Source organism: Aotus nancymaae, unplaced genomic scaffold (genome assembly GCF_030222135.1).
Source record: "Aotus nancymaae isolate 86718 unplaced genomic scaffold, 86718_ANA_hifiasm-v0.15.2.pri h1tg000033l, whole genome shotgun sequence".
NCBI classification, from domain to species: domain Eukaryota; kingdom Metazoa; phylum Chordata; class Mammalia; order Primates; family Aotidae; genus Aotus; species Aotus nancymaae.
In genome coordinates this window covers 46,355,638-46,381,195 of record NW_026988447.1, presented here as the reverse complement: position 1 = coordinate 46,381,195, position 25,558 = coordinate 46,355,638, and the positions used below count along the sequence as shown (strand labels likewise).

Below are 25,558 nucleotides of genomic sequence, written 5' to 3'. Positions count from 1 at the left end.
AAAAATGAGAAGAGTTTAATACTGTTCAAATTTAGAACACTTTTATGTTGTTGTTGATCTGGTCTTTGCATTCATTTCATGAACATTCATGAATGTATACATGAATATAAAATGAATACATTCATTCATTCTGGACAACATGACTGAGTATAATCAGTAATAGGAAATAGAATGGGGAATACATTTTCTGCTTAGGGTGCTGCATGCAGTTCTGTCTGACTCCTGTTGCTAGAGACTTTTGTTGGCAAAAAGTGAAATGCCCACTGGCAATTCTGGAGGGAATTAGTGTGGAAAGAAGGTAGGTTTAGGAAATTGAGAACACAACGGCCCTGTGAGCAAGCAACTTCCCTGCTGAGAGGAACAGCCCACCCTAGCTTACTACCAAGTTGCTTAAGTCCAGTGGGTTATGACATTGTTTCCCAACCTTCCTTTATATGTATGTGGCCTTCATGTCTGCATATCACCCACACTAATACTAATATTTTTCTTTAATATTATATATACTTTTAAAATCATTTGCTCAATTTTTTACTCATGATAAACAATGTGTTAAAATCTTAACATTTTTCTGATTACAACATATATATAAAGTCCTCATGCTACCTAAAATCAACTTACATAATGCCAGTGGAACACACACTGTAATATACTAAGAGAAGAAAAAGCGGGCAAATAGCAGGAGGGATGCTTGTTACTCCACTCTTAGGGTTTCCATTCCACACCTGATGACAAAAAACAGCACTGGAGCAATATTCTGGGGCCCTCTCTCCACCTTCTCTCTCACTGCATCCCAAGCAGCAAAGATATTTTTCTATGGCTTGTAGGAGCTCAAGTACAGTGCTTTCTAATTTTGCCCTTGGCAGTTCAGCATGCAAGGCTTCCTCTCAGGTTGGAGCTGGGCTGGAAAAGGAAGAATGAAGTTGTCTGGCCCTTCCACCTGTGACTACACAGGCTGCTTAGTTCACTTAAAAAGGAGTAGCAAACCCTATTTCTGCCTTAAGTGTAAGCCTCATTCTCCTACCCAGCTTTACTGTAGAGTGCTGTAATTTGGGTAATAATACATACAATAAATTTCAATCTCCTGTTTCCTGCATCTATGTCTCAAGTTGGCTAAATCCCACAAAGTAGAAGGATCAGGATTACATGTTAAGCACAAATTCCAACACATTTGGTTACAAAAACAAGTGAAAGAATTAGAGAAGAAATGTTGCTAGAAAGAAAACGAATACTCCCGTTTTAAAGCAAAATGCCCTGTGTGAACATTTAATGGCAGTATTATGAAAAGTTAATGCGATACTCAAATATTCTAACTGCAAGTTCTTACTTCCTCAACTTGGAGTGAGATTCATATGGTATTCTAGTGTTCTTGTGGCTAAGTTTGGAGAACCCACTCCTGTTCCCTAGACTCTTGAGAGGAAACAAGATATAACAAAAGGATTTGGTTCCTATTGGTTTGGGAATTGGGCCAGCAGATGGATTCTGTATGTTTGCAGTCGGGCAAATTACTTAACCTTCCTGAATTTTAGTTTTTAAATCTATAAAATAGGGATAGCAATTCTCACACTTTTGTCGTGAGGATTGAGATAATGCATGTAATGAATGAATTTGAAACCTGATCCCCTCCCTGCCCACAAACTGAGCTAAAGATGCTCTATAAAAGATTCAGACTCCTTAGTGTTTCTTCATGGTTTTGCTTTATGGGTCTCCTCTGGAGCCATGGAGGCATCAGCAAAGTTACAGAACTTCCATTTTGGATCCAGTCCTTCTCTTCCCACGTTCTCCTTCCCTCACAGCCCTGAACTGAGGTTTGGGGGCTGTTCCTTGCTCCAGAGGACTCCTCATTTGGGACTCAGACTTCACTGCCTTTATCTCATGCCTCTCCCCATGTCCCATCATCAGTATCTAAGACCACAGCTTGTGGCCCAAGTCTTCTATTTCTCCACTAACCCCAACCTCCATTCATTTAGGAGTCAGCTGAACAGACACAAAGCACTTCAGGGGTGCCTCGCACACAGTAAGATGATCAATACACATGAATTTCCTTTCCTAGACTTAGAGGCCATAGGCTTTACAGCTTGTTCTTTACAGAGCTGTCCTGGCTATTATGAGTGTGAACACAGTGATCCAATAACTGTATGTTAGATATGAAATATTTTGCACATCACAGACTCAATCTTTAAAACCATCAGCATATGTACATGGTCAGTGAGACTGCCATTTCAGAAAGAAATTCATATCCATGCCTAGGCATCCACTGGATATGTCGATATCTAGAGAGTTTTTTAAGTGTTTGGAATCTTTCCCTTGCAAGGAAATGGACTATGGGTGGTCCAGCTTATGTTTGGGATGCCTTTTTCAGCACAGATAAAATTCCAAGACAATAAGATTTTGATTTCATGTAAGTTCCTTTGTGCAAACAAGCTTGCATAGCAAAACGGTGCAGATGAATGTAGATAAAATGGGCTTTTTACAAATAAATGTAACTATATTATGTTTCTCTGTTTTAAAAATAGATCACATGGTGGAGGACAAAAATAGGTGACATGGTAACATAAACCGACTTGTGTAATCAGAGGGTCAACTCTGACATTTTTCTCTCTAGGCCTTTCCTAATAGTCTTGTTGCTAGGGCTACAATGTTTTGCCAGATTGGAACAGAATTGTTAACTCTAATGAAGATTAAGTAGCTTGCCCAACTAGGATTTTTTTTTTTTAAATAAGCCTCAGTGAATACTGCTGGCTTTAAAAGTCATAATTACGCAGAATGGAAAGATCTCTAAAAGATCTATTTTTAAAAATATATAATAAAATTTGAAATTTAGTACATTTTCCATTTCACAGCTATTCCAATATAAACTCATCATAGTCACATTGAACAAAATAACTAGAAATATTTCACACATTTAAAATAATGAATAAATTATTTACAAGTTAAACCAAAAATAATTCACCAAAGACTGAGTAATTAAGGTTACTAAACAAACAATTCTTCTGATTAGTTGGAAAATTATGTTTCACTAGTGTTCACAAATTCATACCTGATTTATTCTGTAGACAATATAGATTAGGTATAGGATAAAGTCCTCTGTATTTGGTTCCTCCCAATCATTGGTCAAAGTCATCTGACAACAGACTATCTGAGGAAACTGTAAACACAAAGTTACCCAATAAAACACAAGTTTTGCAAAGCACCGTGAAGGAAACCCAGTTTGTTCTGAACACTTTATTGCTAAAAGGATGTAAAGGGTAAGAGGAAAAAGGTGACGAAACACTCCTTTTGATGTGCTTGTTGGGGAGTCACAATGAACTTCCTTGGGCAGGGACAGAAGGAAGAGATCATCTAAACTCCAACAACCACAACACAATTTGCATGTTTCCTTAGCCAGGGACAGAAGAGACCATTTAAACTTCAAAAACCACAACACAATTTGCATGCCCATTGATCCACAACTTTACTTGCGCACAAAAGCATGAGAACTAAGTAAAAATTCATGTAAAGTGACTAGTAAATAATAAATGCTAAGTGTTTATTCCCCTAATGTATTTATGTATTTGTAGCTAGAAATTCCTATGTTATAAGTAACATTGCTTTTCCAATAAGCTTATAGTCTTTAGAACCAAGTTATCTTAATTTGAATATTACAGCATCAGTGACATCTGGTGGAAAATATAGGAGTTACAATGTAGCATTACATAGCTATTCTGATCTTTCATGTAAATTTTAGAAAAATTTTACATACTAAATGAAAACAAATGTTCTATGAAGTTACCTACTTTATTGTGCTAATAATCTGAGTCTATATTCTAAAAATATAGGTTAATGAACATAAAAAGTTAGTACATTATACTAATAAAAGCATTTTTTTCAATATGCATGTCTATATAGTGAAAATATGATTAAAAATAGAGGTATGAGGCTGGGCGTGGTGGCTCACACCTATAATCCCAGCACTTTGGAAGACCAAGACTGGCAGATCACAAGGTCAAGAGATAAAGATCATCTTGGCCAACATGGTGAAACCCTGTCTCTACTAAAAATTACAAAAATTAGCCAGGCGTAGTGGCACGTGCCTGTAGTCACAGCTACTTGGGAGTCGAGGCAGGAGAATCACTTGAACCAGGAGGTGGAGGTTGCAGTGAGGCGAGATTGCGCCACTGCATTCCAGCCTGGCACAGCTAGACTTCATCTCAAAAAAAAGAAAATAATAAAACAAACAAATAAAAATAGAGGCATGGGCTCGTTATCTTCTTTATCACAAAAGGACAGTCCATACCTCTCTTTCTATGGCATCATGTGCCAAAGAACAACCCTTCCCAAGTTTTCGGGTAAGAATTGTGAACTGTGGGGTGTGTTAGGAAGCATGTCAAGAAAATGGAGCTAGTTGTGCTTCAGAGAATATGGAATATAGGAATATTTGGGAGAGACATTCTATTTGAGATACTGTGGATGAAGGCAACAAATGATGATGTTTTACAAGTGAGTTTTAAATATAACAATATCAAATGCTTTGAACTAGGGAGGGGTTCAAGTATTTGTGACCAAAAGAACAAACTGTGATCTATTATGGGATTGGCAAGCTATAACCTTGGGGCCAAAGCAGACAGCCATGTTTTTTTTTCTTACTGGAACACAGTCATGCTCCTTCATTTATGTATTGTCTATGGCTGCTTTCAGCCTCTTGAGTAGGTGCAAGACTATATGCCTTCAAAAGCAGAACTATTTACTACCTGGCCATTTACAGAAAATTTGACAACCTTTAGTCCATTTGCCCTTCCCACCACTTCCATGGGAGGAGTATACTTCCTGGCCCCATTAAAGTTAGGCTTGGCCTTCACGTGCTTTGGTCAGTGTGAAAGTTTTGAAGCTGGCCTTCAGAGTCTTAACTAACCAATGTCCCTCCAGCAGAATGAGATAGGTGCAGCAAAAGCCAGCTAATACATGAGAGTGTTACACCTCTGCATAAGCATTTCCACAGAGGTTTGACTTCTCTGCTTGATGACACTGGGGAAAAGATCCTGAAGGCCAGATATAGTACAGTTTCTCCTGGGCTCTACTTAAGACCTTGATGGGCTTAATCTGTCTTCATTCCTCTACCTATGGTAAGCAACACTGAGCCAGAGTCCAGGCCAGGCCTAGAGGCCCATCATGCTGTCTTAGAACCTTAACTTCTCTTTGTTTAACATGGTGTAGAAATCAGTCACAAGTCTTTCGGTTGTTGGTTTATTTTATTTTATTTTTGGTCTTACATGACCGTGGTTATTTTCTCCTTTTTTTAATTTTTTTTTTCGGCTGTTGGTTTAAATGTCTTCCTCCTGAGGTAAGCCTCAAGGTCTAGAAAGAAGGTGGGATGGTCCACCTGGAGCTACAGGGCAAAGCATTTCCAGTCTAGCTTGACCTCAATAAAGCTCATAGTTTGGCTCTCACTCAGCCCCAAAATGTGTATTTCTTAATTGATACATAATCTGTAAGGGGTAAAATGACTTGTCATGACTAGCTCCCCAGAAACCTCAGAGTAAACAGTAACAGGCAAATGATATAAAAATCTAAGAATTTAATCCTCTTAATAATAGTAGCTGAGTTGAAATGACCAGATCATACACACAACCTTTAAAAATGTGGTTTCGGCTGGGTGCAGGGCTCACACCTGTAATCTCAGCACTTTGGGAGGCTGAGGCAGGCAAACCATGAGGTCAGGAGTTCAAGACCAGCTTGGCCAACACGGTGAAACCCCCTCTCTACTAAAAATACAAAAATTAGCCGGGCATGGTGGTACGCACCTGTAATCCCAGCTACTTGGGAGGCTGAGGCAGGAGAAATGCTGGAACCTGAGAGGTGGAGGTTGTAGTGAGCTGAGATTGCGCCACTGCACTGCAGCCTGGGTGACAGGGTAAGACTCCGTCTTGGAAAAAAAATAAAAGTGATTTCACAGAATTTAGTCTCACATCTCAAATAGTTAAAATACAAATGAAGCATTTAATTGCCACTTTTCTTGAAATCATCTAGCTAACACCAGTGGTCCACTTATTCCATAAAGATATGAAGAATCTACAAATTTGTCACTGAGAACCCAGCAACTGCCCTTGCTTCACAGAATTTGCTCAATATGCAATTTCTGAATGAACAGATTCAGACTATATGCAGTTACTTAAAAATAGTGAAGGTTAAATAAGTTAATACACATAAAGAACTGATTGTCTAATATTAAGCATTAATAAACTAAATTATTACAAAATGAGATAAGATTTAGATTAGAGAAGACTTTACAAATTTGCCTTAGGCTGACCTTGGAAAAACATGTGAGAACTGGACAGAAAACATGTACCAGATGAAGGTATTACTGTAAGAACAGAGATAAGCATAGTCTTTATATATATGAGGAAAAGTAAGCTGACAACAAGGCTAAGAGTAAAGTACTAAAACCAACATTTGTTCAACTGGAATTGTTGAACTAACTCCAAAGGACATTTATCCTTTCCCAATGATGAAGTAATAGTTTTAAGTCTATTGCTATGAGATGAATAAGATGTGATCAGTTTATCCATTAGATTGAAGATACCTCAAGACTTACTCAACTTTATATCTTTAAGCCTTATAACTTTGTAGAAGAAGAATTAGCTATGTTGAATCTATTCCAATTATCATTTAACTATATCAATACCAAACAGTATCAAAATATTTTAAGACAAATTTAAAACAAACAACTTTATTTCCTTGCTTTCACTTAAACCTTGATTTTATAAAACACACACACACACACAAAAACATTTTTAAGAGTTCTGCATCACAGAACGTTAAACAGTACAAATATCCATTGCTTCATAGGTTCAAGTTATATAAATTAAAGTCAAATAATTGGAAATTGATTCAAAAACAGGGAAAACTATACATGAAAAAAAAGTCAAAAGAACCTAACAGAGCAATATTTCATTGTTTATAGATTATTACTTTCAGGATCTTAACAAAGATTCTGAATATTTACACTTCCTTTGCTGTATCTTATATTTAAATATCTCCTTACCTATACTGAGTCAAGCTACTTGACCAAAACATCTGATGTAGGAAAGCATTTAGCTTTATAGCCCAAGTTTTTCCATCTACAGTTACTATCTTCAAAGGAATACGCATTACAATGTTGACAAAAAAATCTTGGTTCCTTTTGAACAACGTACAACATATTCATGATGTTAACTCCATGGTAACTCAAATAGGTACCAAAAAATAAGAGAAAAACAATTACACACAGTTCAGTAAGTATCATTTTGGTTTTCTCCATGTCAAAATTAACCAATGAAGTAAAATGTATCAACTATAGATGACTTGATTTCAGGAAAACCACATTTCAAAATAACAATTACATTATTTTCCTCATGTCATTCTCAGTCATTGACAGGAATTTTGTAGGCCACCATGCTATTTACTTTGTGGATTGTAGTAGTAAATGAACGAAGGCGGACTTCCTCAGAATTGGTAATAAACTGTGGTCCCGACTCTTCCCATTTTTCAGGTACAACCAAATCCTTGTCTGTATAAATCAGCAGATCAAACGAACCTAAATTGAGGATAAGATAATTAAATTGTTTTTCCAAAAGTAAAACTAATCTTGCTGTCTCTCTTCTATTTTGAACCACTCACTGCTAGAAAAGGTCATATGGCTTGGTCTCTAATCACTAACTTATTTTGCTTGATGAACATTTATCTTAGTAAAGAAAATATTGTATCTTTCTAACTTCTGTGGCAATTTAGTGACTGTGTTCAAGTAACCCTTATCTTACTTAATAATGGTCCCAAAGTGCAAGAATAGCGATGCCAGCATATTGTTATAATTGTTCCATTTTAGTATTATTGTTGTTAACTATTACTGTGCTTAATTTATATGTTAAATTTTATCATAGGTATGTATGCATAACATAAAAACATAATATATATAGGGCTCATACTATCCATGGTTTCAGGTATTTGCTGTGGGTCTCCCTGTGAAAAAGGAGACTACTATACATTACTTTTGCTTTATAATGTTTTTCCTTCAATTTATATTACATAATACTAATAAATAAGACAAAATTTAATATAAGGGTGATTAAAGTAGTAGCTTAGTCTTTTTGCCAATTAATTTAATTCAACAAGAAGTTGTATAATACTTACAAGAAACTTCCAACAGTGGCAGAAATGTCACTGTAGCTGTGATCTGTCTGATCACTGAACGGATTTCATCCTGGATAGCTTTCTGAGACTTTTCTCTGGGTGCACTATCAAAACAAAACAAAACAAATCAATTAATTCATTTTAGGTCTTAAACATAGTGGCAAGATTATTTATCTAATTGAATGCTCCCAATATCAAACAAGCAATGCATTAAAAAGGCAGTTTGTAAAAAATACAGGTCAAAATATCCTTAAGACCTATAATCTAGCAGGCACAATGTACAACCATATTACTTCATTTATTCTGCCTGTCATCTTTAGAGCTGGTCTTAATGTCAGGTCATTTAGTATCAGAGGACTAGAAAATCTGCCAAGCACCTCAAGACAGGGAAACTTCAGCATCTCTTGAAATAAAAATAACAAGTGGTATCTAAAATATTTAATTGGTATAATCATTTCAGTATTTTTAGTAATACCTAAATGTTTAATTTCCTAGTGTTTCAAATAAAACATTAAATTATATATCTAATTATTTTTATAAGCTAAAAATTTCCTAAAATAAACCAAAGGCTTCAGAAGCAAACTTTATTTCACTATGAGAAATGGTTCTGCGTTTATAGAAAAGCATGCCTAGAACAATGCTAAACATTAAAGTATAAAGATGGAGATTTCTCTTCCAGGGAGTCTGAAACCTTCAGAACGTTATGAAGTGTCTTAGGAAACAGATGGCATTAAAGGAAGTACAGAAGAGCTGCATCTTAAATTGTGTGAGTCTAAGATCATTCCTTATAGTCAGAAACATCTTTGAATAATTCATTAAATGGTCCATCTAGTATATCATGTGTAGTTTTGTATATGTCACCATAAATACTGTTTGAAAACTGATTTAGACTACAGACAATTATGCTAAAAGTATATTATATATACAAATCAATGATATGCTAAACTGAGGACAATTCTTTTCCAAAGGTGACTGAAGATATCTTAGAAAATATAACTTAGAAACAAACTATATTTTATATAAAACTAGTTCAAAATTAGAACTCAATTAGTAATAAAAATAAGTTTTGAAAAAACATATCAAAGTATAAATAATGCAATTCCTACTTACCTGTCATCTTTTGCAGTCTTGTCACATTCAATATCAAATTGCCATCTTTCTAGGACCTCACCACTTTCAATGTTTGAGATAACTACAACCAGTTTCTGAACTGAACACTTGTATAACCAATCTGCAATATATAAAAAGGAAGACATCTTTTTTGGTCCACTGCATTATACAGTGGCTCTCTTCTCTGGTCCCATTCCCTATCCTCAGCAAATTCCTACCACTGGTATCTTATACCTCCTTCTACATGCAACAAAGTTTGCCCCATCAATAACCTAACTTCTGTCTTCAAATTCTCAGTATCTGTGCCAGGTATAGTAATTGGTGCTAAGGATAGAATACTGAACATGTGGTACTTTCATCCTAATCCAAGATAAAAGCATAGGAGATGGGCATTAATCTAATCATCACACCAATAAATGAGAGATTATCACTGTAATGGCTGCTATGAAAGACAGAGATAAGTGCAATGAGAGCATAAAAAAAGGAAAATTTGAGCCACTCAGGAGGTCAGAAAAAGTTTGAGTTTAGCTCTAGGGATAAACAGCATTAAATATGCAAAAGGAGAGGAAAGAAGATATACTCGCAAAGGAAGAACATATAACTAGAGGACTGGAAGCAGTCCACTACAACTGCAATCAAGAAATAAACAAAATAAAACAAGGTAATCCTGGCAAGATAAATAAGAGTCAGACCATGCAAAGCCTGATGGATCAAATTAAAGAAATATACATTTCAAGACCAGGGAAGTCATTACTGTATGTGAAGCAGGATGCAAAGGAATTAGACTTGTATTTCAAAACTACCATTCTAGCTGTGATATGGAAAGTGGAGTGGAAATGGTAAAGAGGGGATCTAGAGACACTAGTTAGTCAATCAGTAATTTAAGCAAGAGTTAATGAAAGCTTATAGGAGGATAAACTGGTAGAGATGGAGCAGTAGGTAGATTTAAGAGATTTCATGGTTAAAATTTATTAGGTTTAGTCACAGTGGTTTGGAAGAAGTATGATTCAGGGATAGCTTCCAAGTTTATTTCTGGTTGGACAGTTTAGCCACTTATTGAGAGAAAAAAAGAGAGAATTAAGGAGTATCAGTTTTGGAGATGATCCTAAATTTAGTTTTTAGCATGCCTGAGTGTACATTGTCTCTGAGATAGCTACATAAAGATATAACTGCTGGATATATGAGTCTGGAGAAAGAGGCTTGGGATAGATACAAGTTTGTGAGTTGACTACACAAAGGTTGTAAGTGAAGCTATACAAGGTCAAAGATCACCTATAGAGAAATTAAAAAGAGAAAACGGGGCTCAGATTGAGCCTTGAATTAATCTTGGAAATTGGAAGAGCATATCAGGAGTCAGCCAAGTTTTTGTAAAGAAATAGAGTAATTAGTAAATATTTTAGGCTTACAGGCCACCAAGATCTCTGTTGCTTATTTTTAAACAAACCTGTAAGTGTAAAAACATTCTTAGCTTGTGGGCAGTGCAAAAATAGACCACCTGTTGGATGTGGCCTGTGGGCCTTGTGATTCATTGGCATTTATCAACAACATTTTATTAGTCTCACTCTGAAAAGGAGGAGACTGGGTGGTAATTTTTTCTTTCTTTAAAACTGGAGAGATGAAACCAATGGGAATAATTACAATCAAAACATAGAAGCAGAAAATACAAGAGAGAACAGGGTGGGTAAAGACCCTAAAAAGACTAGAGGAAATGACATTCAAAACAGAACAACCTGCCTCTAGGGAAGAGCAATTCTTCCACTTTAACTAAAATAAAAGGGAAAAGTTAAACAGGAAGGTCTAGACACACATAAGGTGAAATGTCATCAATCCAGTCTCAAAGGAGACAACCTAAAAACCATTGGCTTAGGCAATATCTGCTTCTCTAGCAAATTAAGATGAAGGCACAGATCCACAGTTGCTTAGAGGTTCCAGGCTGAATGATGTGAGAGAAAAAAAAAAAAAAAAATTACGGTCTTTTGTTCTCTCTCCAAAAAACAAAAAAATGATGTGCAGCCCTATGACTCACTATAGATGATTTATTCCTGACTCCTAATTTTGGATGCAACTCTGGGAGAGGAGGACTGCTCCTATCAATGGCTTTCCTGTGTATGCTGAGAACAGAGGTCTATTCCCACACCAAAAGAGATTTCATCTTGCTGTTTAGACAATACCAATCCACTACAGCAGAAGTTCTCAACCAAGGGCAATTTTGTCCCCTAGGGCGTATCTGGCAATATACCATATGGAGACATTTCTGGTTGTCAGAGCAAGGGGGTTTGTTACTGGTATTTGATGAGTAGAGGTCACGGATGTTGGTAAACATTCTACAACACACAGAAAAGCACCCACACCAAAGAAATATCCAGGCCAAAATGTCAATAGGGCTATCTTCCCTTGCCTGTCAATTTGAGACCTGACATGCACAGGTTATTGAGGGATTCCACTCCTGTACATATAAATGGCAAGTCAATGTTAACAGTTCACCTAAAGGATAGTACAGCTTCAGAGAGTTACCAAGCTAAAAAAGTTTATATGGCCATCATCAGAAGAGCATATTAAAAATGGGTTAGTAAAAATGCCATGAAAACGATAAAGAAGCCACATTTGAAACAAAAAATTCTGGTCAACAACAAAAGAAATGATTTCTAAATTAAAAAAAAATGATGGCCACTGTAATACTCTTTGAAACTAATATTTTAGAAGATAAAATGAGAGCAACATTTGAAAAATTAGAAATGAGCATCCTAAGTGGAGGGAAACACAAAAGAGAAACTAACAGAAATTCTAGAAAGGAAAAAGAAACAGATGAACAAGTATTCATCCAAGAGGTAATACAGCAGTTTCTCAAGCTAAAGAATAATAATGAGTGTTCAGACAGAAAAGGCTTACTGCATCACAGTCAGAATTTTTGTAAATGACAAAGAGAAATAGGTGAAAAACAAACGAAAAAACCTGTTGGCGTTCTGTTATTTAGTAGGCAATCTTTTTCTTTTTTTGAAATTTAGTTCTCTGGTTGAATCCAATTTTATGTTTCTTGATCTTAATCTAATGATAACATGAGACTACAGAAAATTAGTTACAGAAAATTAATACATCATATTGAGACCATGTAGTGTATATTTTCTCAGCTAGTCAACACCAATATAATTATGTAAAATTCCAACTTATTCCATTTAGCAACATTAACTGCAAAAGCCACATCTAAAGGAGTGGATGAAGACTATTTTTTTTAGCCGTATCAGATTTCTAACATCAAAATATTCAGCCTACTCACAATGTAGTGAGGGAAGAGTGGATTTCTTCCACTTTACATATTATTTGCTTCCTCCCAACTGAAAATCGCTATCTGCGATGTTAGTATGCTCTACATTTCTATGTGCAGAGTGGAAAAAATTACTACTTGAGATGCCAGAAAATGTGGATCCTAGTCTACAAGACTCAAATTGTTTCCAATGATTAAATACCTTTTAGTTGTTCCACCACATTATTTAGGTATTTTATGAGCTCAAGATCAGTAGTTACAAGCAAGGTGAGTCCATATTTCTGCACTCGAGTAAAGGTTTCAGATGGATATATGCCACGCTGATATAAAATGCTGTTGATGCCAAATGCTGCAAACAAAAGAAATGTTACAGAAAATTCTTTATCACTACATAACTCTGGAAAATAAAATATATTTAGATGTGGCTATATTTTCATTACGCAATAAAGCTGTAAATGAACACACCTGTTTGTATCTTGCTCAAAGCAGAGTACGTACAAAGTGGCATTAAAAATCCTTAAAAGTCTTGCTTCTAAGTAAGAAAGGTATTTGCTTTCGTGTGGCAATAAAAAAAAAAACCTAAAGTGTATCAACCTACCATTACCAAATTTCACCTCATTGTAATCCAAGTCCAAATTAATATTATGAGGCTAGAGGATATCAAAATAGGCTGTTGCATCCGAGTTAGCAACTGACTTAATAATCACTGTGCTCCAGGCAAGCCTGCATCCTCCCCCTTCCCTCTCAAATCCTGCCAGCTTCCTTTAGAACGTGCAGCGGGCCTGGTCGAGAACAAGCGTTCCCAAAATCTTGTTTACCGCCAGCCTCACGCCTCATAGTCACTTAGAGTGGGAGGGTCAGGGTGCGGCTGCAGTTAAAAAAACAAAACAACCCTCCCTTCCCCCTACACACAACACTAGGGCCCACCCCAGTCACACTCTGTCCTGTTTCAGGAAGTAAGCGGTGGGAGGCGGGGTGGTTCTGCACAAACGCTCCGGAAGAGGCTACGCCGTGAGGTAGGCCCCAGCAGCACGCAGGCCCGCCGCTCCACGTTAGCAACGCGTCGGGAGGAAGCGACTGCAGCCGCCTCACCCCAGATTCCTTCCCCGGTCTTGGAGGCCGAGCTACGGGCCTATTGAGCCGCCAGGACTCAGTTCACCCCCACTATGGCCTGCGCGAGGACTTACAGAAGAACTCGGCCACGATTTCGGCGCTCCCGCGCAGAGTGATTCCCTGCTCCCGGGAGAGTTGCAGCGCCATGGCCACGAACACAAGCAAATGCACGCGCTTCCACTCCGCGGACAGCGACCGCAGCGGCTCTTCAACAATTCCCCGCCAAGCGTTTCAAAAGTAACGACGCAGCACGTCGTCGGGTCTTTCGCGCAGGCGCGACGAGCCTTTAACCCCGCCCTACGCGGCGGGATCCTGCCCTTTCTCTCCGCCTTCCTGCGATCTCGCGGGAACAGCCGGTTCGCGCAGGCGCGGCCGGTTCTCGCAGGCGCAGTTGGTGGACTTGGTCTGTTGTGCCAGTGTGAAGCTCTGGTAGGTTGTGATTAGATGTCTTCTGGTCCTAGTCTACTAGTTGGGGCCGAGGCAAGAAGATAACGATTTCAGTTTCAGTAGCCGGTGTCTACGCTTATGAACTGAAAGACCATGGAGTACAATTTCCGAGTTTCAAAGTTACTTTCAAACTGAAATGAACTGTTTGCCAGCTGCGCCCGAAGTGGCCCACGTGACCCCTAGTGAACGGTCTGAACTTCCGCTAGATGCTTTGGGAATTCGTGAAGCTACCGCGTGTGTGGTAGCCACGCTGCAGCTTTAGAGAGTCTGCCTTCTGTGTGGGAACGCGGCTTTTCCCGAGAAACTGGGTTAGGGATTAAAGAGGGGAACTGCATCCTCTTTTCTGTCCATTTTCCACGTCTGTTCTGGGCTTAAGGCACCCCTCAGAGGCCAGAGGCATAGGCGAGTCTGGGGCGGTAGGGGGCTGCGTCTGGAAGTCCAGGTTGCGTTCTGTCCACCCTGCCCACCCTTAGGCAGCAGGACAGGAATAAGGTCACCTCACCAAAGAGGCTCATCAGCATTGAAGAATACTCAGTGTATCTTGACTCACCAAACTCAATGACTTTTCATTGAAAAGGGTGAGAATTATTAAGGAGATATTGCACAATTAATGTTCATGTCAATTTTGAAAGAATTCTTAAAGAAGCTGGGAAGATATTTGTAGAATGACGCCTGAAAAACTTTTATATCTGCCAGACATGCTGTTATTATATGAGAAATACTTGAATGTTGTTAGTTTTCTATTGCTGCATAATTACCACAAATCAGTGGCTTCAAAACACCACCTGTTTGTTTTCTCAGTCCTGTAGGTCAGAAGTCTGGACGTGGCATAGTTAACTGCTTTGCTCAGTCGCACAAGGTTGAAATCAAAGGGTCTGCAAGTGGGGGTCTCATCTGAGGTTTGGGCTCCTTCTAAGCCTCTGACAAAGTGGTTGTTGGACTAGGATCCCTTTTGTCTCGCTAGCTGTTGGCCAGAGGCCAGCTGTTTGTTTGCCAGCTGGCCCTTCCACAGGCGTTCTCACACCTCCCATCCCCCTGCCTTCAGGGAGATTCCAGCCCCTTTTAAATGCTCACCTGATTAAGTCAGACTCAGTCAGATCTCCCTTTTGATGAACCTAATCCAAGAAATGATATCTCCTCATATTTGTAGGTTCTACCCAAAGTCCAGGGGAGAGGATTATGTAGATGTGCTCTCTAGGGTGCAGAAATGTGGGGGACTATCTTAGAATTCTCCTTGTACAGTGTTGTATATCATATTTTGATCAGTTTGAAGAGTAAAACATGGGTGTGATAGGTTACAGGCTGACTTGACCCAGTAAAATTTTTTCTTACATCCTTTAATCTCTGTATGTGTGTAAATCACAATCTTTGATATGAAGAATAAGGTCAGGGAAAGTGAAGAGTAAAGAGTAAGAGAGTTGGATGTCCTTTACCCCTTCCACTGAGAGCTTGGGTAGAGCTAGAATTTTGGCATCACACCGGTAGGACATGTTGCCCGTGTTTTTCCACATAAAAACTGCCTCTCTTTCTAGGGAACTTAATGTTAAAACTGAGCACTTCAGGAATGATTTTCTTGAATTTTATAGTAATGTAGTTTTTAAGTTACCTGAAGCTGCAAATAATTGTTAGTATAACTTGGAGATTCTAGAAATTAAAAGGCTGTCATAATTATGATTTTTACTATGTACAAAGCAAGTATTACATATCTGTACTCTATGAGGAGGCGTAAGAAATGAGGTGCAGAAGGAATGGTCTGTGTCTTGTGAGGAATTTGTAGTCTACTTTGGTTCAAATATTTATACTTTTTTTTTTTTTAAAAAAAAAAAAAGAAAATTGGAAGTTCATGAGTTTGGCCCTACCTGGTTTCTGCCTGCCTGGGAAGACTCCTATCAGATTACTTTCCTCATCTGTCTGCTCCTTTCAATAACTTGGCCCTCCATGTTCTTTGCTACCTTAATGCTTTCCATAATGTACATTTCTCTACCTAGAAATTTCATTTTATCTGTTCAGATTCCTAATTATATTCACACCCTTTCTTAAAGGGTGTGAATGTCTTAACTTTGCTTAAAGACATTTTCTTTGAGACTGTATAAGGACCTCTCTGAAGTATTTTCATAGCATCTCATAGTGCTACTTCAGAGCATTTCTTTAATTGTAAAAAATTGTATAATGATTTGCATCATACCTGATCTGTTTCCCATGTCAAAAATAAAATCAGGATAAATAAAAAAGTTTATTGTCATAGAAAAAGTACAGACAAGTGGGAGGAGTGGGAAGAAGTTTGCACTCAGCAGTTACTGCACAGTTTATAAGGATAAAGGAGGAAGCATTTTGAGCTTTTCCGTTATTTGCTCTTATATATTAAGATTTTTTAGGGGGGCATACAGCTGTTTAAGTTGATTTGTCTAGTTGATTGGCTTAATTTCATGGAATTATACTGACAAAAATGTAAAGCTTATGTTTTATGTTTATGATTAGAAAGCATTTCAGAGAAATCAGGATGACATAAGTTTTAGCTTACATGGTTATGGGCAGTTGGTCTTGATGTCTATCTAAACTGTGACTTCCATTTTTATTGTATTTTTTAACACTTGTAGGATCCATGATGGCATTTAGTGGATTCTAAACAAATATTTGTTGAATGAATGAATATTTGCTTAGGAAAGCTTCATGGATGAATCCAAAACATTCTCTAATTGAAAAGTAGGTTGCATGGATGAATGAGGTCACTTTTAGAGAACTGTGAATACCTACCTACATTGATTGAATTGGTGGTACCAGGGTTTTCTAGGTTCTTAGGATTGACATAATTAAAGGGGCATTTTTTTCAAATGTTAATTCAGTAATGGTTGTAGAATGAACAGTGTACAGGACAGTCTAAGGTGGTAGCCTCAAACTTGAGTGTGTAGAATTACCTGTGTGTTTTGTAAATCCCTGGCTTTTTCCCCCATCTCCAGGGCTGGTTCAGGCCACACTTAAGCACTTGAAGCATGCTGATCCAAATTGATATATGCTGCAAGTGTAAAATACCAGATTTCAAAGACTTAGTACAAACTAATGGAGATAAAGTATCACGTTAATATGTTTTCTAATTGATTACATCTTGAAATAATATTTTACATGCATTGGAGTAAATAAAATACATTATTAAAATGATTTCACTGGTTTCTTTTTGGTTTATTTTCAGTGTGATTACCATGACATTTAAAATTATGTATGTGACGCTTATGTTTTCAGTGGACAGTATTTGTCTACAGTATGGGGTCTTGGGATTGACATGTTTTAACAACCATTCCAAGTGATTCTGATACAAGTTCTTAGACCAGTCTTTTAAAAGCAAGATACTGTGATGGATATTTTAGCATGCAGGGCTAGGAAGTTGAGTGTCTGGGCTAAATGGATGGCACAGAGGTTGAACAAGGAGAGATACTTTAGGGAAAGACATTTTGAAACAAGGACTGAGTTGATGACTGATAATGGAAGAATGAAGTGGTAGTTCAGATGAATCTGAGGTGCCAAGTCTGCAGTACAGGGTAATATTTGATCCAGATTATGGTAGGAAGAGCTGCCCAAACTCTGAGCTTGTTCTAGTTCTTATTTATAAGAGTAACACCCAAGATTCTAAAAGCTTTGGAGGGACTTCTTCCACATTAACTTTTGGGAACTTGATTTGTCATTGACCTCATCTTATCAAATACATGCACACTTATCTTTACTGAATGTTTCAAAACTTGTTTTCAGTTACTTTAGCTTACTTTTCTTTATAATTCAATGAAAACTTTTAAATGTGTATTGTTTAGGGGAAGGCTGTTTGGACAGGGAGAATAATAAATTGAGATTTTTTTCTGAAGAAATTTCAAGCAGAATGCATAACCAAAAACTCATATTAATAAAAGAGATAAAGTGTGCCATAAACAGGACCTATATTTCATATTAGGATGCTAAAAACAAACATAATTTTCTAAGGCTAAATCAAATAGGATTTTAGGATGAAAGTGACTTAATTAATGATTAGTTGAACAACTTTAAAGATAAGGAAACTGAGGTCCAGAATGGCTATACAGTCAGTCTAAGATTCAGTATCTTGATATTAGTATATTTAGTAGACAATCTAGGGATCCTGATGTAGTCTCCTTTTAAATTATATCCATTTGAAGACATTCTGAAAAATGATTTTTTTCAAAGTTTATTTTGAAACAAAATAACAGATTTTAGGTTAAGAATTTTTACTCAATAACCTATACATATAACTTGTCCAAAAAATGGCAGTTATTTAATACAAACCATAATTTTATGTAGATAATACAAATACTTCCAACTGCCACAAGGGAGCACTATATGCATGTGAAATACTATCTTTTAAACCGTCAGTGTGTTTCAGTTCAAGGAAAAATGAATTTAGTATTTTCTAAGGTATTAATATATGTAGATACACAAATACAACTGTCACAAAGTGGCACTGAATGCATGTGAAATACTACCTTTTAAAACATGACTGTGCTTCAGTTCAAGGAAAAATGAATTTAATATTTTCTAAGGTATTAATATATTGTAATACTTCAGAATGACATGTGGAATCATAATATATTACCAAACTGGTATCCTTTTTTGTTTGTTTGTTTGTTTGTGACAGAGTCTCGCACTGTTGCCCAGGCTGGAGTGCAGTGGCATGATCTTGGCTCACTGCAACCTCCACCTTCCTGGTTCAAGTGATTCTCCTGCCTCAGCCTCCTGAGTAGCTGGCATTACAGGTGCGCACCATCATGCCTGGCCAATTTTTTGTATTTTTAGTAGAGACGGGGTTTTACTATGCTGGCCAGGCTGTCTCAAATTCCTGACCTTGTGATCTTCCTGCCTTGGCCTCCCAAAATGCTGGGATTACAGGCGTGAGCCACCAAGCCCGGCCCAAAAAGGTATTCTTTTAAACATTTACTATCCTCTTAAACATTTGGTATATAAGCGCACACACACATACCGAAAGCATACATATACAGGTTGAGCATCCCTAATCTGAAAATCTGAAATCTGACATGCTGTAAAATCTGAAACGTTTTGGGCACTGACATAATGCTCATAGGAAATGCACATTGGGGCATTTCAAACTTTGGATACTAAGTTAGTAAGTATATAATGCAAATATTCCAAAATCCAAAATCTAAAATACCTCGGTTCCACACATTTCAGATAAGGGGTACTTATCTTGTGTGAGGTTTTATTCATGTATATATATGTGTGTGTGTGTGTATACACCCACACCATTTAATTTGCTTATTCTTAGAAAACATTTTTTAAAGTATATCATTATTCTCATAAATTTAGAGGTTTTTTAAATCAAATAGAAGTTATTTTATTCCTGAGGCCAACATCTTGAAACAGAGCAGTTTATTTTAAATTTTATAAAACAGTAGGGGTTACTTACCTTTATGATGATTTTAGTAAGAACAAATTTTGCAGTGAGCCGAGATCCAGCCACTGCATTCCAGCCTGGGTAACAGAGTGAGACTCCGTCTCAAAAAAAAAAAAAGAAAAAAAAAATTTTGAAAAAAATATTTCTGCACATATGCATTTGATTATGTCATCTTGAAGAATTTTTTTATAATCTGTCGTAAGACTTCCAGTTATTCTGTTTGTTGTATCATAGAGATTATTTTTCATTTTATGTGAAGGCAATAATTAAGTCAGTAATTTTCTACTTTGATTACTTAGAGTTTATTTTGTAGATTTTTTTCATAGGCCTAAGAATTAAATGGCATATCTCCCAAAATCCCCAACTCTCCCATACTATTCTCCTAAGGTCTCTTTGATTTGGGTTTGCATGCTCAAAAAATAGCACAACAAATTTGATTAATAACATTTTATCAATAAGCCATGGCTTAATAAAGTCAACAAATATATCTCCATACTGGCAGAATTCATAATTTTTAATGATCCAGTTGCATATGTAGGCTATTAAGATTTTATCTGTAGTAAAATACTAAATATTGTTTAAAAAATAATTTCATAAGCTCTTATGAAAATTATAGTTTTTTTTCAGAAAGCAGTACCATGTTTTATTATAATTTTATTTTGATATGTCAGTGATATGTAGTCACTTAGTAGTCTTTTCATAGTTCAATCACAATTAGGTATAGAAAGATAGAATTTGAAGGGTAGATGATAATTTATTAATATTTGCTCTTCAGGGACTGAATATGTATGTGGGCTACATATATGTTGAATATGTATGAGATATATATTAATAGGCTACATATATGTATGTGTATTTGAATAAATATATATGAAGCCTGGGTGCAAGCCACTGGATTTGACAGCAGAATATATTTTAAAATATAATTGAAATTCAAAACAGCTCAAAATAGTTTCAGATATGGAAACTGCCAACACAAAGCCTTTGTGAAGCAATAATAAACCATAATCCTATTAAAATGAATACAAATAAATTTCATGAGTTAAATGATTTCATAATTATGAAATTTGGTCAGACATTTTATGCCTATAGTAAATTTTAGCTGGTTGCTTCTAATACATTGTATGGGAGATTTTTTTATTATTGTTTAATATGTAAATATTGGTGAATTCGTTCTGCTAAATCTACTAACTCATAATAAAATTAAGGTGTTGTTTGAGTAAGTAGGAAAATATTTCTTAAAGAGTTCCATACATAAAATAAATAGACTACAAATTTGGGTCTTTCTTAAATATTTGTCAATACCATTTTATAAGACATTTATAGGTTGAAAACCCTTTCTGAAAACATGGAAAATCATTTTATATTTGTTTATATTTTTCTATTTAGATAAACTCAGCTTTTTTGACTGGAACAGTTTTCTTATAACTTGCCTTGTGTTTATAGCTTATTCAAACAATAAAGTAGTCAAGCCGTATTTATCAGGTTTCAGATCAGTCATGCACATTAATTCCATTATTTGTGCTGGACTTTTCAATTTATAAATTGAATATGACAATGTTTTTCTATTCTTGAATAATGTACCCTTTTAACATCAGCCAACAGCAAAAAAGTCTTTCTGAACTCCGGAGGTTTTGGTTTAAAGTTGGAGATCAAATGGATTAAAAATAAATGGTGTGTTTTCATGATTGCTTAATCCTAATATGGTTGTAAATACAGATTCCAACTTTTTGCACTCAAGTAGATGGCAATTCTCTCTTTTAAGGTAGTCTTTCTGATGATCCATAATATATCTTTTTTAACCTGTGTTACAACATCATCAAAATAAAAGAAAATTTGAAACGTTTTATTTAACTAAGACTATTTCCAAGAATATTCTTGCAGACTGTAGTATGAGGAACAATAGATCATCGCATTTTGTTATTTTAAAATGTATTCACAGAATGTTGAGGTTTAAATTTAAGGTGTGATTATCAACTTGTAGAGTTAGATGATAAGATAGTTTCTTTTTGTTTTTGGAATTTTACATTAAGATTCATTAATTTTGAACTATTATTTTAAGAATAGTAAGATTCTTATTGAGTTAGTCTCCATTGAAATAAACTATAATACTTACTTCCCAAGAGCAGCCAAAAGTACTGATAACATAGAAGATGAACATCTTAAGGACTTATGACATTACACATTGCTGCACTTACAATGGTTGCCTGCCTGCCTTAGGAAACAGATCAGGAGTGTGGGAAAGGCAGGTCATATTTCTACTTAAGTCCCAAGTACACTCGTCTGTACCCCCTGGGAGACTGGGACTTGTAGGGAGGTTATTTGAAGCACTCTGGAAATGTGAATGCACCTTTCTCTTCTCTTTCTCAAATGTCTTGTTGTCCAAAATAATGTATACTTTCCATAACAGAAAAAGTAACAAATATACCTATATAAATGTAGGTTATTTATCTCTAAATTATAAACATTTTCCACAGTGTTAGGTATAATGTATGTATTTAAATAAAACCAGTTGTTAGAAATCTGTAACAGATGACTTTCATTTCGTCAGGGTACCAATCATGGCCTATGACTTTCTTTTTTTCGACATTTTTAAAATTGACAATAATTGTACATAGTTTAGGGTGCATAGTGATGTGATCTATATAATATATATTGATCAGATCAGAGTAATTAACATATCTATCATCTTAAACATTTATCTTTTCTTTGTGTTTCAAACATTCATATCCCCATTCTAGCTATTTTAAACTATTATTAACTATAGTCATCCTCTAAGTGTTATAGAACACTAGAACTTATTCCCATCTAGCTGTAATTTTGTATCCTTTAACAAATCTCTGTCCTGTCTTTCCCCCTACCCTTTCCAGCCTCCAATATTCTCTGTTTTACTTTTTACTTCTGTGGTATCAACTGTTTTAACTTCCACATATGAGTAAGAACATGACTTTCTGATGTGCAGACTGAGTGTGCAATGTCAGTTCATTTTTTTAATCCACTTTTTTTTAGTAAAGCTTAGTTTATCTTCCTAGGTTAAAGATAAGTAGAAGTTGTAACATTCATTCCTGTACCCCCAAAAGGATTGTTTTGTGCATATATTCCACTTTGAAAGCCACTGATTTTGAGAATGTTTGCAGAAACCCTATTGATTGAGGGATGAGGCACCTGAGTTGGGAATGGTAGTGTTCCATGCTTGTCTTCTCTTCCAGATAAATATGGAATAGACCTCATTAGAATGGCTGACCTGCAAGCCTGTGTAAAAATTTGAGCTATCCTCTTTTCTCCTCTGTTCTCTTCTCTTCTTTCTCTCTCTCTTTTTTTCTTTTTTTAAGACAGAGTCTTACTCTGTTGCCTAGGGTGAAGTGCAATGACACCATCTTGGCTCACTGTAACCACTGACTCTCGGGTTCAAGTGATCCTCCTGCCTCAGCTTTCTAATTAGCTGGGATTACAGGCGTGCACCACCACACTCAGCTAATTTTTGTATTTCTTAGTAGAGAAAAAGTTTCACTGGTCTTGCACTCCTAGCCTCAAGTGATTCACTCACCTTGGCCTCCCAAATTGCTGGGATTACAAGTGTGAGCCACTGGGAGGCGGGGAGAGGGGAGGGCACATGGTAACATATTCAAGCTTATGTACATGGCATTTGAGGTTGGGGCATGGAAAAATACTGAGGCATTTGTGTATGTTATTTATGCATTAGAATGAAACTCCTTGATCCTGAAAACAGGACAGGGAGTGGAGTGTGTGGTGTGATAAGAAACGCTGAAAACAGCCTCCTAAGAAAGCGATTTGAGTGTTGTACAAGGTTACAGGTGTCTCAGTAACCGACTTCATAAAGCCATCTAGTGGATGTTTGTGGTTTAACAAGCCCTTTCAATAAATACTTGGCGGAGGGATGCTGGGGTGGACTCTCGGAAGAGCTTCCCCCAACCCCGCTCAGCTGGAATTGTCTGAGTACTTCATTCCCGGTGTTCACTGCAAGCTGTAAGGTTTCCAAGTGGTGACCCCAATGTGATTGCCTTGAAGTTACGTGTGAAGGAGAAGAGTTCATCAATTTTTGGGAAATCCGGTAAGGGACAGTCCTGACTCCCATCGGGAGGATGGAACTCACATGTAAAATATCAGGGGTAGGGTTATGATGGGTCAAGAAATGACCAAAGAGCAGAAAGCATTTTTTAAAACAGTGCAACAGCTACTTAAGGCTATCCAGTGCACTGTAGAGCCTGGAGCTCTACACAAGCTTATGCTCTTAATTCGGCAGGAATGCCCTTGGTTTCCTGATCAAGGAACCTTAGAATTATGGAAACAGGTGGGTTGGCGGCCTGAAAAGAGGATATGAGCAAGGTCGTTTTACTAATGTTACTATTTTGACCACCTGGGCACTGATACACTCTGTGTTGTATCCTCTTTCTCTGCCAAATTGTGGTGAGTCAGACCACCCATCTTCACCTGAAGGGAATTTAGGAGATTTAAAGGAGAAGGAAAAACAGGAACCAGAGGAAGAGGGAGAGACCTCTCTTCCTGCTTCATTTCCTTCTCTGGGGAATAAGGAAGAGATTTTTTTCTAGTGAGGATGAGGACAGAGTGGAGCCTTTTTCTCCCCTAATAGAAAAGCTATTTCTCTCTTTTCCTCCACCCTTAAAGAGACATGCATCTGTTGGCCCCGTTCAGGCAACAGTGCCTCCCATCCCCCTTAAGGAGATTAGAGGCCGCCCAAGGGACAGTTCTTGGATAAGACCCCTGGTCAGCGAACATCTATATGATTGGGTGAACGTGTCCTCAATTATGGCCCCTTGACAAACTTTTCTGCTGGATGGGTGCCTCCACGAGGCAAGGAAAGTCCCCAATGATGGCCCTTTGACAAACTTCCCTGCTGGAGGGGTGCCTCCAGGAGGCAAGGAAAGTCCCCAATGATGGCCCTTTGACAAACTTCCCTGCTGGAGGGGTGCCTCCAGGAGGCAAGGAAAGTGGCCGATTATTATTGTCTTCCTAATATGCAAATTCTTACTTTCTGCTTCCAGCATCGGACTTCCTGGCCTTGTCTTTTCTGTTTTCCTGGAGCATAAGGGAAAGTTGCATGCTGCCTCCTGGGTTTTATCCCAGATAGCTCTGGCTTTCTTGCTGCGCATAGAGGTCTGAGGCAGGAAAGTTGCTAAGATGCCATGGAGTGCTCATTTAGTCATTGGCAAGTTGTGCCTTTCTGGGTTTGCAGTGATGGAGGGGAGGCCAAGAGGCACAGACCGAGTCCCCAAGTGGCTGCTGGCAGCTCCAGCCCAGTTCTAAGAATCCTCCTCACCATGGTCATGTGCCTTAGTAACTGTGCCCAGAAAGTGGCCTGCTGCTTGCTGTGCTGCTGCTTTTCCTACTTCTGCCCATCACTGCCACTTCTCGCATGTCTCAGTTGACAAGCAATTCCTTGTCTTCCCTGGGTCCTTAGGTAAAGGGCTGAGAAACAGTCCATATGCATTCCAACCTTACTAGCCTAAGGTGGGCAGAGGAGTGTAGAGCAGCCTAGAGTACAGAGCCCTGGGGGAGGAGCCCTCTAATAAGGGGCCCTCCCATAGCCATATGTTAAATGCTAACTAGGCTGAGGTAGACGAGCTGTGCCAGCTGGTGTCTTCTTCAGAAGATAGATGCAGCAGTAAGGAATGTTTGTTTCATTTTTGAATGAAATGTTTAAAAACACTGTGGCTGGGAAACTTCAAAGCAGATCTGTGCTGCATGTCTGCTCCTCCCCTGAGCCTCTCTGCTTGGGGATAGTAAAAATAATAAGTCCAGTATGTTTTCAGTACCCTACCTAATAGGGTTGGCTCCAGGCATAGGTGGCCTGGAAGATAAGGGGAGTGGTCTTCTCCCAGTCTGTTACCCTCTTGCCTCCTGCCTCCACACTTACACACACACTTTACCACCTGGTAAAGTAAGCGTGCCTTTTATTGCTTCTTACTGCCACTTGTAGGCTTCCTTCCGTCCTTTTAGGGTAGGGGCAGCAACAGGTGGCAGGCTGTTAAAAAGAGAGGCTGCCTAAGGAGCCCAGAACAAATAAAAAGAAACCAGCCACAGCCCTACTTTCCAAA

At 37.5% G+C, this 25,558-nt stretch overlaps 1 protein-coding gene and 1 long non-coding RNA gene across 3 annotated transcripts in view; one reads left to right on the top strand and one right to left on the bottom strand.

Moving 5' to 3' along the window:
* Window positions 1-6,687: 6,687 nt before the first annotated feature.
* On the bottom strand, window positions 6,688-13,929 carry MAD2L1 (mitotic arrest deficient 2 like 1). 2 transcript variants are annotated; one of them, XM_012473061.2, is made up of 5 exons: window positions 13,702-13,929; window positions 12,717-12,863; window positions 9,253-9,373; window positions 8,143-8,246; window positions 6,688-7,549 (listed from the first exon to the last, which is right to left on the bottom strand). In XM_012473061.2, exons 1-5 carry the CDS (start codon window positions 13,772-13,774, stop codon window positions 7,377-7,379), a joined length of 618 nt encoding a protein of 205 aa, XP_012328484.1. In that variant the 5' UTR covers window positions 13,775-13,929; the 3' UTR covers window positions 6,688-7,376. The 2 variants fall into 2 exon arrangements, with proteins under 2 accessions (XP_012328484.1, XP_012328485.2); XM_012473062.3 differs by lacking the exon at window positions 13,702-13,929 and adding an exon at window positions 12,980-13,467.
* An 81-nt stretch (window positions 13,930-14,010) lies between these two features.
* The window catches only part of LOC105731360 (uncharacterized), a 250,478-nt gene continuing 238,930 nt past the window's right edge, over window positions 14,011-25,558 (top strand). Inside the window, exon 1 of the long non-coding RNA XR_001110695.2 lies at window positions 14,011-14,056. This is a non-coding gene — a long non-coding RNA (uncharacterized LOC105731360). The remainder of the gene's footprint in view (window positions 14,057-25,558) is intronic.